General features: G+C 37.0%; 1 protein-coding gene across 1 annotated transcript in view; it reads right to left on the bottom strand.

The window, feature by feature from the left end:
- MAPK12 (mitogen-activated protein kinase 12) overlaps positions 1 to 16,827 on the bottom strand; it is a 170,198-nt gene extending 153,371 nt beyond the window's left edge. Inside the window, exon 1 of the mRNA XM_053716642.1 lies at positions 16,461 to 16,827. Within this exon, the coding sequence (XP_053572617.1) occupies positions 16,461 to 16,582 (122 nt within the window). The 5' untranslated portion in view covers positions 16,583 to 16,827. The remainder of the gene's footprint in view (positions 1 to 16,460) is intronic.
- Between the last annotated feature and the right edge of the window lie 397 nt (positions 16,828 to 17,224).

Here is a 17,224-nt window from a genome sequence, read left to right on the forward strand (position 1 = left end):
CTGAGTGTATTTGTGGGCTTCTTTGCGTGTCTGCTAGAGTGTCTATATGTGAATCCTTATGTGTGAGTGTGTGTTTCAGTGTAGATGTGTGTCTGTGTGTTACTTCCTTTACAACATTTCCAAGTTTGATTACATTTAAGAATAAAGTGCATATACGTTTTAGTCACTTGGTCAAAAATTACACATGTCAAAAAGGGGGGGGGGGCTGGTCAATGGATAAGTAAGGGGCCCAAAAATGTCTAGTGGCAGCCCTGCGCAGGGTATTTGAATTTCAGCGCTTCTTAAATATAGCTAACATTCCAGATCTGTTTATACAAAGGGGAAAAGTTTATCATCACTTTAATAATGGGCTAAATCTTTGACTGTAGCATTTTAAAAGCATAGTTTTGAGGTTATTCCCCTGCCTCCCTTTAGTAAGGGGTTCCGCCATGTTGAAATCTATCTTTCACTAAAAGAGAGTTGCTGCTCATGTGCAAACACGTCAGCACTAGAATGTAGATATCTGCAGTGTAACTTACCGTAGGTACCATAATAGCAGCACCCCTAATTAGGGAAGTGCATGAAATGTACTTAGTGTCTTGATTAACACGTCGATCAAATAAAAATACAAATTTTAAGACTTATAACAATAAAAATGCTATATTTAAATCAACAAATGTTACCATTATAAGTATAAAATTTGTCATAACTCACACTGGAGAAGTCAAGTCAGTCTAGCAAGATGGTAGAGATGGACAGAGATCACATATTTGGCAGAAGGGGAGGACACACCCAGAAAAATACTTTGTTATCCAGTCAAAGATGCAAATTGTAGGACTGGGAGAGACTAGAGTGATATACTGAAGCACCAATAAGAATAAGGGTAGCAAAAAAGTCAATCAAAAAAATCAATAAAATCAAAATTGATTTTGATAGATAGACACAATTGTTTATAGCAAGGGCACCTTTAGCATTTGTGGGGCCCCTAAGCCCCATATTTCCCTCCCCCTGTATGCCCTGCCCCTTGAATGGTCCACCAATGTCCTATATAAAGAATAACCCTCTTGATACTGTAAACCAGTGATTTGCAACCTTTTTTTTGCCGTGGCACACTTTTTTTACATTAAAAAATCCTGTGGCACACCACCATCCCAAAATCACACATTGTAGCCTAATACAGGATATATATAGATATATATATATATATATATATATATATATACACACACACACACACACACACACACACATACACTGTACTGTGCTGTCATGCCATGCCTCCTACAAACTATACATGTCAATGTCATGGTTGTAAATGATGCCTGATGAGCCTGCCACATACCTCCCCAATATTTCAAAATTTGAAAGAGGGACACCCCCGCACTGTTGTCAGTCTGCTGCGGCACACCTGAGGATCTCTCACGGCACACTGGTTGAAAAACACTGCTGTAAACACTTTTTATTACAAATTAAACACAAGTTCTACATTGTACCTTCTCATATCATCACCCATGAAAGTGCAGGGTCCCCCCCAAAGCAAGGGCTCCAGGGCAGGTGTCCCCGAAAGGACAGGCCCGGCTTAGAGTGATTTAAAAGTTATGAAAATCCAATTGAAGACACCATATGTACAAGCAAGAACTGAAGATCCTGATTTTCTGTTTTGGCATAAAGCATCATTAGAATGCAAATTGCAAATCTGAGACTTTATATCAATATTAATTAGATGTGTGTCAAGCTGGGACTTAAGATCCACTATTCTGGCATTTTTATGACACTAATGTTAGAAGCATAAAAAAAAGCTTTGATAAAGAATCTGCAATTAAACTGTTTATATAGTGTGTATTCACAAGCACATGTTCATATGCATTCTATGACCTAGGGAACCTAAATAGGACGTTAAAGATTTGCCAGTAATATAATCAGCTGCAATTGGAATTTAACCACTGGGGAGGGGAGGGGGGCGCTGCCAAATCCCTCTCCGGCCTACACAGGATAGCAAGAGCTGATAAGAATTGTTAATAGAGAGCAGTTCCTTGCATCTATCATTCAGGAGCTTCTGCCGCAGTAGCCCCAGCATCATTCATGATGAGATCCCACTATAGTGGCAGGAGAGTAGCTCCTTATTTAGCAGCATATTGTTTAACTTGCAATGACTTATGACACCTTATTTGTTGATAGATATAATACCTTTGTCACAGATTTCTTTGTTGGTATGAAGTCAATCATGCTCACCTATACCATCTCCTCCCACTACACCACAAGGCACTAGGTTACATATTTCAGTTGCTTTGTTTACAGAATATCTAACTAGACTGAATCTGACATATAATTAACTGATCTGATAAGAAAACACTGTGTTTATACTATGGTAAAGCACTCATACAAATGGAATCTGCTGTATATACATGAAGTACATACCTATACTGTGGAAAATATTTTCAGTTTAGATTTAGTAACATTCTGTAAAACATCAGGATATTGACAGTAATTTTGTAGTTATCAGCAATTATATTTAGAGGATTGTTGTGGTTAAACACAATACTTGGAATACAAAAGAGTGAGATATTGTATATGTAATTTGCTTATCTTACCCAGAGTCCCCTGGTGCACTGGTAATGTATGCAGAATATTTCTGGGGACAAGCAAGTGGGGATACTTGCCAAGATTTTCTAATTTTCTATACAATTATTCTATTTCTCTTACTATTATGAAATGGAGGAATTTAATCTCATGCTTTTGTCTCTACCATAACTGAAATGAGTATTGCTTTTTGGGAAAACGGAAAGAGAATAACGATGGCACTACAGGGGATGTGTCCTGGTATCCCTATATCTAATGTCCCTAATAATACAAGGGAAAGAGAATAAGGTCAAGTGAGCAGGGGGGACCGAGGTGCTGTACATATGGGAGAAGCAGACAGAAAAGATTGTTCTCAACTGCAGAGCAGTCGAAAACTATGTTCATAAATAGCACTCAACATCACCACAAGATGAAAAGGACCCGAGTATAAGGGAAGCTACAATTGGAGACCAGCCAACTGAAGGATGTAGGGATAAAACATAACTTTTAATAAATACAAAATAAAATGTAAGGATAAAACTACAGTGTGGTAAACTGAGTGGATGGCAAGTAAGGGTAATAACCCAGAGGGAAAATATCTCTGGGATGGGAAGTGATTACCCTAAAGTAATAGAAAATGAAAAACCTAACCTGCAATGCTATTGCAGGGCACCCAAATATAGGCTAAATCTAGTAAGGGGCCACAGGGTAACAGATAACATTACTGGCAATGAAACTGGGGAACTCAGAGATGGGAAACAATAGGAATGCCCTATAAAAAGTATAAGTGTCGCCTAATGCCCCGGTTTGTAATAGCATATATGGAGGAGGGGCAAAAGTAGGGGAAAATTCTCATATGTTGCTGTTAGGTCCGTTTACTTAGGCAATAAGCCTATATTGTTATACTGTAGATAGTAAGCAGTGTCCTTGTAAATATTTTTCAATGATACCAGAGTTGTTAGGACTGTTTATTATATTATGCAAATCCCCTCATTTGTGCAAATGTGATGGGGGGATTGGAAACACTAGCTGAAGTTTCTATTAGTTAATGATGAAAAATGGGCATCGCCATCATTGGTGGTACTGAGATAGTACTAAAAAAAAAAAAAGAGAACAGTGAGGTCACTTTAAATATATTCAACTTAGAAGCATAAAGGAGAGCAATTGGTCATGTTTCATCTATGGTTTAACCCCTTAGTGACCAGAGCACTTTTCCATTTTCTGTCCGTTTGGGACCAAGGCTATTTTTAAATTTCTGCGGTGTTTGTGTTTAGCTGAAATTTTCCTCTTACTCATTTACTGTACCCACACATATTATATACCGTTTTTCTCGCCATTAAATGGACTTTCTAAAAATACCATTATTTTCATCATATCTTATCATTTACTATAAAAAATTTTTATAAAATATGAGGAAAAATGGAAAAAAACACACTTTTTCTAACTTTGAACCCCAAAATCTGTTACATATCTACAACCACCAAAAAACACCCATGCTAAATAGTTTCTAAATTTTGTCCTGAGTTTAGAAATACCCAATGTTTACATCTTCTTTGCTTTTTTTGTAACTTATAGGGCCATAAACACAAGTAGCACTTTGCTATTTTCAAAACATTTTTTTTTTTCAAAATTAGCGCTAGTTACATTGGGACACTGATATCTTTCAGGAATCCCTGAATATCCATTGACATATATATATTTTTTTTTAGAAGACATCCCAAAGTATTGATCTAGGCCCATTTTGGTATATTTCATGCCACCATTTCACCGCCAAATGCGATCAAATACAAAAAAACGTTCACTTTTTCACAAATTTTTTCACAAACACTCAGTTTCTCACTGAAATTATTTACAAACTGCTTGTGCAATTATGGCATAAATGGTTGTAAATTCTTCTCTGGGATCCCCTTTGTTCAGAAATAGCAGACATATGGCTTTGGCATTGCTTTTTGGTAATTAGAAGGCCGCTAAATGCCACTGCGCACCACACGTGTATTATGCCCAGCAGTGAAGGGGTTAATTAGGGAGCATGTAAGGAGCTTTTTGGGGTATTTTTAGCTTTAGTGTAGTGTAGTAGACAACCCCAAGTATTGATCTAGGCCCATTTTGGTATATTTCATGCCACCATTTCACCGCCAAATGCGATCAAATTAAAAAAAAACGTTAAATTTTTCACAATTTTAGGTTTCTCACTGAAATCATTTACAAACAGCTTGTGCAATTATGGCACAAATGGTTGTAAATGCTTCTCTGGGATCCCCTTTGTTTAGAAATAGCAGACATATATGACTTTGGCGTTGCTTTTTGGTAATTAGAATGCTGCTAAATGGCGCTGCGCATCACACGTGTATTAAACTTGCAGGGTTAATTTAGCTTTAGTGTAGAGATCAGCCTCCCATCTGAAACATCAGACCCCCTGATCCCTCCCAAACATCTCTCTTCCCTCCCCTACCCCACAAATGTCCCCGCCCTCTTAAGTACTGGCAGAAACTCTGCCAGTACTAAAATAAAAGAAAAATTTGGGCTTTTTTTTAGCATATTTACATATGCTTCTGTGTAGGATCCCCCTTAGCCCCCAACCTCACTGATCCCCCACCCAACAGCTCTCTAACCCTCCCCCTCTGACTTAATGTGCGCCATCTTGGGTACTGGCAGCTGTCTGCCAGTACCCATTTTAGTGAAAATATGTTTTTTTATTAAAAAAAAAAAAATGTCCCTTTTCTGTAGTGTAGCTTCCCCCCCCCCCCCCAATACCAACCCCCCACCCTTCCAGATCGCTTAGATGCTTTTTAAAAAAAAAAGTTTATTTAATTTTTTATTACACTTTTACTCCTAACTTTTTCTGTAGTGTAGCGGTTCCCACCCGCTCCCGCCCCGTACACGCGCCCGCCCGCCACCCCCCGTGCGTGCGCGCCCCCGAAAGCTCCGCCCCCCTCAACCTTACAGAGATCACCGATGGCCGCCCACCCGCCTCCCAAGTCGGCTCCCACCCACCAACGATACCGGCCATCGATGTCCGGTGCAGAGAGGGCCACAGAGTGGCTCTCTCTGCATCGGATGGCCAGAAAGTGTTATTGCAGGATGCCTTGATGTTGAGGCATCACTGCAATAACCGGAAAGCAGCTGGAAGCGAGCAGGATCGCTTCCAGCTGCTTTCCAGACTGAGGACGTGCAGGGTACGTCCTTGGTCGTTAACTGACATTTTTTAGAGGACGTACCCTGCACGTCGTCAGTCGTTAAGGGGTTAAATATTCAATAAAAGTGCTGACCGATTCAGTGCTGATCTAATAGATTAAATAGTAGCATAACAGATACAGTACAAGTATACACTTTAATATAGTAATAAATAGCACTATCATGTACTGTTATATAGCTCCCACCATCTGTAGAAATGGCTCCAAAGACACTGGAGGTTCTCACAGAGAAAATTAATACAGTTAAAGATAAAGTTTCCCTCTACTGGCTTCATCCACTAGTTTCACAAGTAAGCGTTTTATTAATTTACACGCTAATATAATAATAGAACTTATCAACTGTCTATAGGTATTGCAGTTACAGAAGTGCACACCTGCAGTAGCAATACTTTTAGTAATATTAGGTGTAAGTAATGTTATTGCTTAAAATATATTTAGCTATGCAGTATGGTAACACTAGGATTAAAAATCTAAACAGCAAAATCCTAAATTAGTAGAATTATATGCTCGGTATGAGTGAGCTTAGATATAGTAAAGAATTACGGTATTGTTCACTATTATATAATTCTTCCATCTGTGCTGGCAGTCAAATAATAACTGGAGATAATTACCGGTAATTGCATTTATTTACCGATTCTGGCTAAAACTAATTTGCTTGCCGGTTCAATATTTACTAATATATGAAAGAAAAACTGTTACACTGAATGGGAACACTTTACGCTAGCCCCCCCCAGAGATGGCTCAATTGCCGCAGATTGCTTAAGTGTAATATTGCTTATTCCGCTGAATGCGGTAACATATCAACAGCCTATATTAGTAAGGGTTAGGTTCTAAGTTAAATGGTCGGATTTAATACAGCATCACACTAGATCCATTACTGTTTAAAAAAAAAAAAAAAAAAAAAGGAGACAAGGAGTCCCCGTTGGCCCTATTTATTACTTTTTCTCTGGAAATAAGCTTCACCAAGCAGCAAATGAAACCTATCTTCTGCTAATGAGCATTAATAAACTCAAAACAGCTGTCCAGAATTTATTTTTTTGGGGATTGTTATGGATAAACACAACACTTGGAAGTGGAACCAAAAAGTGTGAAATATTGTATATCTAATTTGCATATCTCACCCAGAGTTCCCTGGTACATTGGTAACAATGAATACAGAGTACTTCTGGGGATAAGCAAGACAGAAAACTTTCCTAGCTTTGCTAAGTATTTATACAATAATTCAATGGCATAAATACATACATGGAAATGGAATGCACACTTGAACCGAACTGCGTACACATCCTATGACCCTGGAAAACTCACAGCCCTGGGTGCTCACAGCTTTTCAGTCAGGATTGAGACTACATTCCAATTCCGTGTTTTGTATTTGCCTAGGGAAATTACAGAGGGCCTGTGTCACCTTTGTATCTCAGTGTGTTTAGTTGAAGGCATGCATTGTGTAGCTGTAAGTTAAAGGGACAGTCAACCCAAAAATTACTATTACTTATTTAGATTAGTTAAATGATTTTTACAGCCAACTGTAGCCCAATTTTCATCTAAATAAACTTTGCCAGTAAATACACTTACTAGTTCTCATCTGGACGTTTTGAAATGGACGCTTGACCCCTCCTTCTCTGACGTCTCCCAAATCTTCCACTACAGGATCCTGTCGATCCTGCATGTTCCTATGTCTCCTGCATGCGCAATGCGCGGTTTTTGTTCAGTTAGAATATGTTCAGTTAGCAGCGCCCCCCCTCCCCCCGTTTTGTAAGACTAGAAAACAAATCTCTTCATAACTACAGCTATACATCTTACAGTTCTTGCATCACATCTCATACCAGCTGTCTCTTCTAGTGCCTTGATGCACACTTTTTTTTAGAGACTAGAAAGCCAGTATGCACTAGATCAGGGATATTTACATTATACTGAGTGTACAAAAGAAGAAGCATCACTTACCACTATAACTATGAAATTGCCTTTAAAAAGGTACAGTCTAGTCCAAAATAAACTTTCATGATTCAGATAGGGCATGTAATTTTAAACAATTTTCCAATTTACTTTTATCACCAATTTTGCTTTGTTCTCTTGGTATTCTTAGTTGAAAGCTTAACCTAGGAGGTTCATATGCTAATTTCTTAGACCTTGAAGGCCACCTCTTTTCAAAATGCATTTTAACAGTTTTTCACCACTAGAGGGTGTTAGTTCATGTGTTTCATATAGATAACACTGTGCTCATGCACATGAAGTTATCTGGGAGCAGGCACTGATTGGCTAAACTGCAAGTCTGTCAAAAGAACTGAAATAAAGGGGCAGTTTGCAGAGGCTTAGATACAAGATAATCACAGAGGTTAAAAGTGTATTAATATAACAATGTTGGTTGTGCAAAACTGGGGAATGGGTAATAAAAGGATTATCTATCTTTTAAGCAATACAAATCCTGGTGTAGACTGTCCCTTTAAGTGAAGGAGACCCAAATCAACTTGTAAACTATGCCATGTTGGATGTGGGTACTCATAATGCATATACCGGAGAACCTTACAGACTTGGCGTCATGCAGATGGGGAAGGTACCGACATCTCTGAAGGAGATTTGTTTTCCTGGGCTGTATATGCTGTGCCAAGGATAGTTTTGCGTACCACATAATACAGTGTATAGATATGTCATCTATACACTATTATGTGGTAAGCAGGACTATCCTTGGCACAGCATATACAGCCCAGGAAAACTAATCAGGAGATAAGGGGTTCATCATCTCCCAGAGTACCGTATGATCCAAGGGCCAAGCTTGTAGTGTAACCACGTCAGGGTAGGTATGGGTTTCATTAAGCCAGGGATGTCGGTACCTTTCCCCATCTGCATGACGCTAAGGCTGTAAGGGTCTTCGGTATATGCATTATCAGCACCGTCATCCAGCATGGCATTGCTTACAAGTTGATTTGGGTCTCCTTCACTTAAAGGCAATTTTATAGTTATAGTGGTAAGTGATGATTCGTCTTTTGCACACTCAGTATAGTGTAAATATCCCTGTTCTAGTGCATACAGGCTTTCTAGTCTCTAAAAACAAAAAGTGTGCATCAAGGCACTAGAAGAGACAGCTGGACACCGGCGTTCTGCTACAAAGAAATAGCATGAGACGTGATGCAAGAACTGTAAGATGTATAGCTGTAGTTATGAAGAGAAGAAAGATGCTAACTGACTATCTAAAATGTACACAATCTTTTTATATGCACACCTTATGACTGTAGCAGAAAAAAAAATCATGGAAAATAATATAAATTTAAAATACACTGATCTTATTTGCAAAATTGAGAGATCTTTCAGCGTGGACATAATAATTTCACCCAATATTATCAGCTAAAATTAGAATGATTAGAATGTTCATACTAACACCCTCAATAGCATGTGGAGGTCTGTCACTCCCCATCTTTCAGATAAAATAACTGAACATGCCTAATTAAAAATTGGGCAGATTGGATGACGGATTCTAGCTACACATCTATGCTTAATATTGAAGAAATATAGGACTTGGCCATTTTCCATAAAAGCTTTGATACAGTGTCTGAGTTTTACTTTACCAATGCATACAAGTAGAATGCAAGTATTTAAGAACGTTATTGTTGCCTAGCAAAATTTTTGCAAGGAACTGCAAATAAAGTTTCAAGACTCTCGTTATTTAACCATCAAGGGTCACCCAAACTTTCCAATGGGGTTATATTCTAAAGTGTATGATAATTGGAAGGACAAGGGTTTGGCCTACAACTGTTCGACCCATATTGTAAAAAAAAATTAAAACCTTTTTAACTTCTTCAGCAGGAATATAATCTGGTTAACCAAGATTTTTTTCCATATGATCTGCAAAGATGCTCTTTTTTTTTTTTTTTTTTAATAACTAAAAAGGTAATTTGAATTTGAAGTAATTGGGCCCTAATAGATAATGCTTTAAAAGTCCATAAAGCCGGGATAGTCTCAATTTCTGTTATAAGATTCTCAGGTTGGCATTTGGTTTAAAACAAACTAATAATATTGCCCAAAAATAGTCAAAAGGATTTTGAGGATTTAGAACCAATTTTAAAATTCTTAATTTAGTCACAAAATCAATGGTCTAGAATCCCATACCAAACTGCTAAATAAAGTATACATTACTCCAGCAATACTATTCAAATGGAAGAAGAATCAGCTATATGCCTGCTCCAGATGTAACTTTCCTAAGGCCAATATAATACACTCTATGTGGGGTTGTCCAAAAATTCAACACCTATGGAACAGAATTAAAAGGGACACTAAACCCAAATTTTTTTCTTTCATGATTCAGAGAACATGCAATTTTAAGCAACTTTCTAATTTACTCCTATTATCAATTTTTCTTCGTTCTCATGCTTTCTTTATTTGAAAAAGGGCATCGAAGCTAAGGAGCCAGCCAATGTTTGGTTCAGACCCTGGACAGCACTTGTTTATTGGTGCTGTCCAATCAGCAAGGACAACCCAGGTTGTGAACCAAAATTGGGCCGGCTTCTCAACTTCCATTTTTGCTTTTCAAATAAAGATAGCAAGAGAATAAAGAAAAATTGATAATAGGAGTAAATTAGAAAGTTGCTTAAAATTGCATGCTCTATCTGAATCATGAAAAAAAAAATTGGGTTCAGTGTCCCTTTAAAAAGGGACATAAACCCCATTTTTTCTCTTTCATGATTCAGATAGAACATACAAGTAAATTGGAAAGTTGTTTAAAATTGTATTAAATTTTGTTTTCTTGTTATTCTTTGTTGAAAAGTAGAGATATAAGCTCAGGAGTGTGCATGTGTGTTGAAAAACTGCTGCAATGTTATAAAATTAGATGGAGCACTAGATGACAGCACTCCTGTTGTGAAAAGCAAATAAAAAAGCATAAGAGGCTGTCTATAGTGGCTTAGAAACAGGCAGAAATTTAGAGATATTAATATAACAATATTGGTTGTGCAAAGCTGGGGAATGGTTAGTAAAGGCATTATCTATCTTTTTAAACAATAACCATTTTTGTGTAGACTGTCCCTTTAAAAAGGGACAGTCTAGTCAAAATTAAACTTTCATGATTCAGATAGGGCATGCAATTTTAAACAACTTTCCAATTTACTTCTATTATCTAATTTGCTCAATTCTTTAGATATCCTTTGTTGAAGAAATAGCAGTGCACATGTGTGAGCCAATCACACAAGGCCTCTAGGTGCAGCAACCAATCAGCAGCTACTGAGCATATCTAGATATGCTTTTCAGCAAGTTATATCAACAGAATGAAGCAAATTAGATAATAGAAGTAAATTAGAAAGTTGTTTAAAATGACATGCTCTTTCTAAATTATGAAAGAAAAAAAAAAAAATTGGCTTTCATGTCCCTTTAAGTATAAACTATTGATAAGCCTAAGTAAGCACAGAAAGCAGAATAAATTACACACCCAGTGGAGTGCAGGATAGTTAAGTAATAAAATGTTCATTTTCCAGTGTTCTCTCAAGTATTGAGTTTTGATTTGCAGACAACTATAAGATAAGGTGCCACGTGTATGTGTGTACACAAAGTGATAACATAACGAGATCTGATTTTATTGAGATTTTAAATGAGATGCAAAAAAAAAAAATAAAATAAAAAAAAGAACCAACAATGTTGGCAATCTAAACAAATTCCAAAAATCCGACAGGGCATAAAAGCCATGAAAATAAGACTATAGCGCCGGAAATACGGAAGGACAAGGTAAAAATAAATAAATAGATGAGACGTAAAGGGTAATTATGGAATCTGGAAAACAAGTTACTGCAAGGCCAGATTATTTTGCTTGTAAGGCTAAAATGACCCCTACTCATTTTAAAGATATTTTACACACCAAGTACTCCTGCAACTTAACAGGAGATAAAAACACCAAAGAGATCATATACTTTGTATAGCTGTGTGTTAATGATGGGTATTTGGTATGGTACAGTCAGGGGACCTATACAGAGATACATTATATTTTCTAAAACATTTAAGAGGCAAAAATAGTTGTTTTGGTTTTTTAAAGAATTTCCTAGATGTCAGGATTTTTTTACCCCTATATGCCTCCCTATAATGTTTTTATGGATCTCAGTTTTTTCATTTCTAATTTTTCATAAAAAAAAAAAATTTAAACAGAGAAAATCCTAAAAAAAAAAGTTTTAAAAACAAAATACATTGGTATGTCAATGTTATAAGTTCCACCTTTTAAAGCTATATTAAACCCAAAAATGTTCTATCATGATTCAGATACATTTTTAAACAACTTTACTTTTATCAATTTTGCTTCATTCTCTTGGTATCCTTTAATGAAGGAGCAGCAATGCACTACTGGAAAGCTAGCTGAAAACATTGGTAAGCCAATACGAAGAAGCATATACGTGCAGCCAAAAATCACCAGCTAGCCTCCGCTCCTGAGTCAACTTTAACAAAGGATACCATGAGAATAAAAAAATTATATAATAGAAGTAAATTGTAAAGTTGTTTAAAATTGCATGCTCTATATGAATATTAAAAGTTTAATTTTGACTTTACTATCCCTTTAAAGATTCAGAACCCATGCCCACTCTGTGAATAACAACCATATCGGTTTTGGATGGACTGCAGCAACATTTATAGCCAATCCAGAACTCATGCAACCGTGATTTACTGCAACATGCTTTTTGTGGTCCAGAGGCAGCTGCAGGTTCAAGGTTTTCAAAGACTGCAAAGGAAACGGACATCAAATGGTGTTTGCTTTTTAGCTCTTAAAGGGATACTAAACCCACATTTTTTTCCTTGAATGATTCAGAAAGAGCATGCAATTTAAAGCAACTTTCTAATTTACTCCTATTATCAATGTTTCTTCATTCTCATGCTATCTTTATTTGAAAAAGAAGGAATGTAAACTTCAGAGCCGGCCCATTTTTGTTTCAGTACTTGGTGACTAAATGTAGCAAACCCATCAGCAAGCCCTACCCATGTGCTGAACCCATTTTCAAATAAAGATAGCAAGAGAAGAAAAATTGATAATAGGAGTAAATAAGAAAGTGGTTTTAAAATTGCATGCTCTATCTGAATCATGAAAGAAGAAAAAAAATGTGGCTTTAGTATACCTTTAAAGGGTCATTTAAGGGACATTATACACTAGATTTTTCTTTGCATAAATGTTTTGTAGATGATCCATTTATACAGCCCATACAGTTTTTTATTTTTGTTTTTTTAACATATTGTTTGCTTATTTTTAAATAACATTGTGCTGCTTTTCAGACTCCTAACCAAGCCCCAAAGTTTTAGGAGAATACTGATGTATACCTACTCCAGCTTGCTCCTGTTTGTGTAAAGAGTCTTTTTTTTTATATGCAGAGGAAGGGGGGGGGGTGTTTGTTTTCCCCACTTGCAGTGGGTGTTCCAGCTACCTTTTTAACAGCTAAACTGGGAGCTTCTAAGTAAGTTTTGAAACGGTTTTATACTGGATTTTTAGATCAGTATCTGTGCATATTATTCTTTATAGTAGTGTCTGTTACATGCAGTTATATGACAATTGGTGTACACTGTCCCTTTAAACAGTGATCCTTTGGTAAAAACAAATGTTACATCAAAGTAAACATAAAAAGAAAAAAACAATTCTCAGTGTAGCCCCTGTACTCATTGTAATAAGAGAGCTAACATGTTGGAAAGTCATGTTACATAGTATTCTGAGCATGTGTAAATCTAACTCCCAGTTATCTTTTCTATTCATATTACAGTAAGCCATCTCATGTTACTCTAGAAGTTTTATGAAATCAAGCTAAATAATCCTTCAGTAATGGACGCTGCTCGAAAATAGGTAAAATCCATTTAAAATGTTGAATAATACATAGTGCAATGATTTCCATTAAGTATAAACAACTGCTTAGTGCTTCCTTTATTACAACAATAAAACATCCTTTGTTTAACATCCTTTTAAATTGTCAACTGTTTATAGGAGTTTGTTTGTTGAAGGGACTTTTGGATCCCTTTAATTGCAGTACTGCAAAGGTGTGTGGAGACTGTATGCTTTGGGCTATGCTGGTAAATAAAGTAAATGTACTACATTATACAGATTCATTTGTTTTCTATACAGCCAACCATCATGTAAGACTTAGAATCTGACCAACAGAACCAATGAAGTTGGACAGCAATATCCTGGTCACATGATCCACAAATGACTCAAATCCGCTCCTCATCTATAACACCCACTTACACCACCAGCTAGCTGACAGCTGTAACACACCCCTAAGGCAGTGATGGTGAACCTTGGCACTCCAGATGTTTTCAGAACTACATTTCACATGATGCTTAGGCACTTTGAAATACAGTTGAGCATCATGGGAAATGTAGTTTGAAACATCTGGAGTGCCAAGATTCTTCATCACTGCCCTGTGGTGCTGGTTCAGATTCACTCCATAAAGAAGAGTAATTTAAAATTATTTTGCTAGCTCAACTGTTAACTTAGCATTCTATGCCATCCAACTCATTCAGTTGAACACTGAGTATGTGTAAAGTTTTGTGGACTGTACCTTACTAAATCTATGATAACTTGATATTTGTGTTAGGGTAATATAGCAGTGGAATGCTCCTTCCTTAAAGGGACACTGAACCCAATTTATTTATTTCGTGATTCAGATAGAGCATGACATTTTAAGCAACTTTCTAATTTACTCCTATTATCACATTTTCTTCATTCTCTTGGTATCTTTATTTGAAATGCAAGAATGTCAGTTTAGATGCCGGCCCATTTTTGGTGAACAACCTGGGTTGTTCTTGCTGATTGGTGAATAAAATAATCCACCAATAAAAAACGTGCTATCCAGAGTTCTAAACTAAAAAAAAGCCTAGATGCCTTCTTTTTAAAATAAAGATAGCACGAGAACAAAGAAAAATTGATAATAGGAGTAAATTAGAAAGTTGCTTAAAAGTGAATGCTCTATCTGAATCACGAAAGAAAAAAATTGGGTTCAGTGTCCCTTTAATGTCTTATGCTCCTGCAATTGCAGTGCATCATAATGAGACATTGTTACTCATAATAATTTAAACCATTCATGAAAATCCACTTACATTAGATATTGGAAACAACATGGCAGAGGAGATAGTTTAATGTTTTTATAAGAAGCTGAGCTTTCCCTCCCAAACAACATCATACTGTAGGTGATGATTTCTATCCTGTATATTACAGCCTTATAGTACCTAGGTTTGGTTGAGCTATGCATGCTCCTTTGAAATCAGTGAAGCCTCATATAATCACATCACTACCACTACTTAACTTATGAAATGCTGAATTTCAATGTTAGATCAGTAGGGATTTATGTTGGCACAGGAAGCACTGCACTAGATTGACAGACAAATGGTTTTATCAGTAGCCACTCCCTCCCTGTATTGGATAATCTTAAAGCCTACTTTAATATTACAAAAGAGAGGTTTGCCATAGGAGACCCATGAGTGCTCTCCTTTATTTCAGAGTACTTTCTGCTGCTATAGTAGTTCCACAGCGTATGGAGGTCCAAAAGTGGCCTCTTGTGCCACTCAGAAAGTTACAGTTTAATTGGTTTACTGATTGACTTTCTTATTAGGATTTTTTTTTTTGGTTCATTCTCCAACATTGAAAGGGAAGAAATGTATTGTCTTTATGTTTATTATGCAGTCTTTTGCATTATTTTGGTGTATTTTATGTCCCCTTGTATTGTAATCACCTTGCTGCTCCATATTACCTGTATACCTGATATTAAACCTCAAGAAAAATATTAAAAAAAAAAAAAAATTTGCTAAGCACAACATTACACTTATTACGTGATCATACAGTACATTTTGACCAAGACTTTAATTTTCTGTAATCTGCCAGACTGCCAAGGTCTTTGGTTGGACATTTGGGGCAAAAAGGGGCAGATGGGTCAAGAAGAAAAATGAGTTCTCTCTCTACTGGCAAAACTGCTTTTAAATCCTCAAAAATAAACAAACTAGGTAACCTTATAAATAATAGAAAATGAGCAAAGCATATAAATTCTGCAAGAACCACAGTTCTTTAAAAATAACTGATAGAAAGTAATTCAAGAGCTGGGATTCCTATCTAATAAGACTTAATCTGACATATAATTAGTATCTTGTTGATAAGGCAACACTGTTTATTCTATAGTAAACCACTCAGACCAATGTAATCTACTGTATATACTTGGTATGTAGTACATACCTATACAATAGAAAATATTTACAATTCAGATCACCAATCTGTAAAAAGTGACACTCTGAACGTATACTCTACATATATAAAATAAACAAGCATAAGGCCAGCAATATATAGAATATAAAAAATAGCTGTGGACTTCTATAAAGATGTGACACAATTAGACGAATATAAAACATAACAGAAACAAAGTAAATTGGCCATAAGTGTTAGTTCTACTGTGGTGTTGTTTGAAAGCTATTTATCACAAACATGTATAGTCATGCACATGCTTGCAATGAGATAAAGGGTCAGATAACCACTCCACAGGTGTCAGAATCAGGCCCTGAAGGACCTTCTTTCCACAGAGCTTGCATTCTTTCATCCTTAGTTGTCACCCAGGTAGACACGTGTCATTTTGTATGATAGAGTCTGTCCTGCACCCATAGCTAGCAGTATGTATATCACAAGTGATGCTATTGCGCGTGTCAGTGAGGACAGCAATATACCGGTGTTGTATCATAAATGGTTCCCCTGTATACTGCATCTCCCTTCTGGTTACCATGGGGTTTAAATGAGAGGTGTAAACTCACCAAACAGTGCCATAAGCGCCAGATCCCACAGCCAGCAGCTCTCTGTACCTCTCCTTCACCTCCCAGGTGGTTTTATTGACCTCCTGCCTGTAGAAGCCTTTCCTGGGTTGTGATGAAGACATTGCAGGTCCTTAGTTTTCAATCACACACAAAAAAGGATTTGGGTCACCAGTCAGGTCAAACACCGGGACAGGCTGCTGAGGGAGGTTTCAGTCCTCCTGTGTCTTCCGCTGTACCATACGGCTGGGCACACTAGGAATCACCCTTCAGAAGCCACTTATACATATTTCCCCCACTCAGTCCCTGCACTTTCAGTCTCTCTGTTTCCTCCGCTCTTTGCCTTGTGGTTTCCAGTGCAGGGAGGTGTTTCCCATCCACAGCTTGGAGCTTTGTTACTGGGAGTCATGTGACCAGGCAGAGTACTGCACTCCTCCTCTTCCTTAACTCTTTGGCTGCTGTGCCATTTCACCCTTTCAGTGTGCTATATAGCTAGTTGTTTGGCCCACATTGCATATACACAAACATACTTTCTTTTTCTGCGAGCTACCCACTCAAAGTATAAATAACTTTGCTTTGCAGAGATGCAATAATAATATACGAAAATGCCACCACTTGCAATGCAGAAGAAGAAGAAGAAGAAACATAGTACAAAACAAACATGTTTTTTGTGCCCTTTTCTAGGGCAAACAGCGTAAATAGCAGCACAGGGGTCGTTATTTTCTAAATATTTCACACAAACATTTCTGATCCACATTTTCCTGAGT

The sequence above is a fragment of the Bombina bombina genome, chromosome 6 (genome assembly GCF_027579735.1).
Source record: "Bombina bombina isolate aBomBom1 chromosome 6, aBomBom1.pri, whole genome shotgun sequence".
Lineage (NCBI taxonomy): Eukaryota > Metazoa > Chordata > Amphibia > Anura > Bombinatoridae > Bombina > Bombina bombina.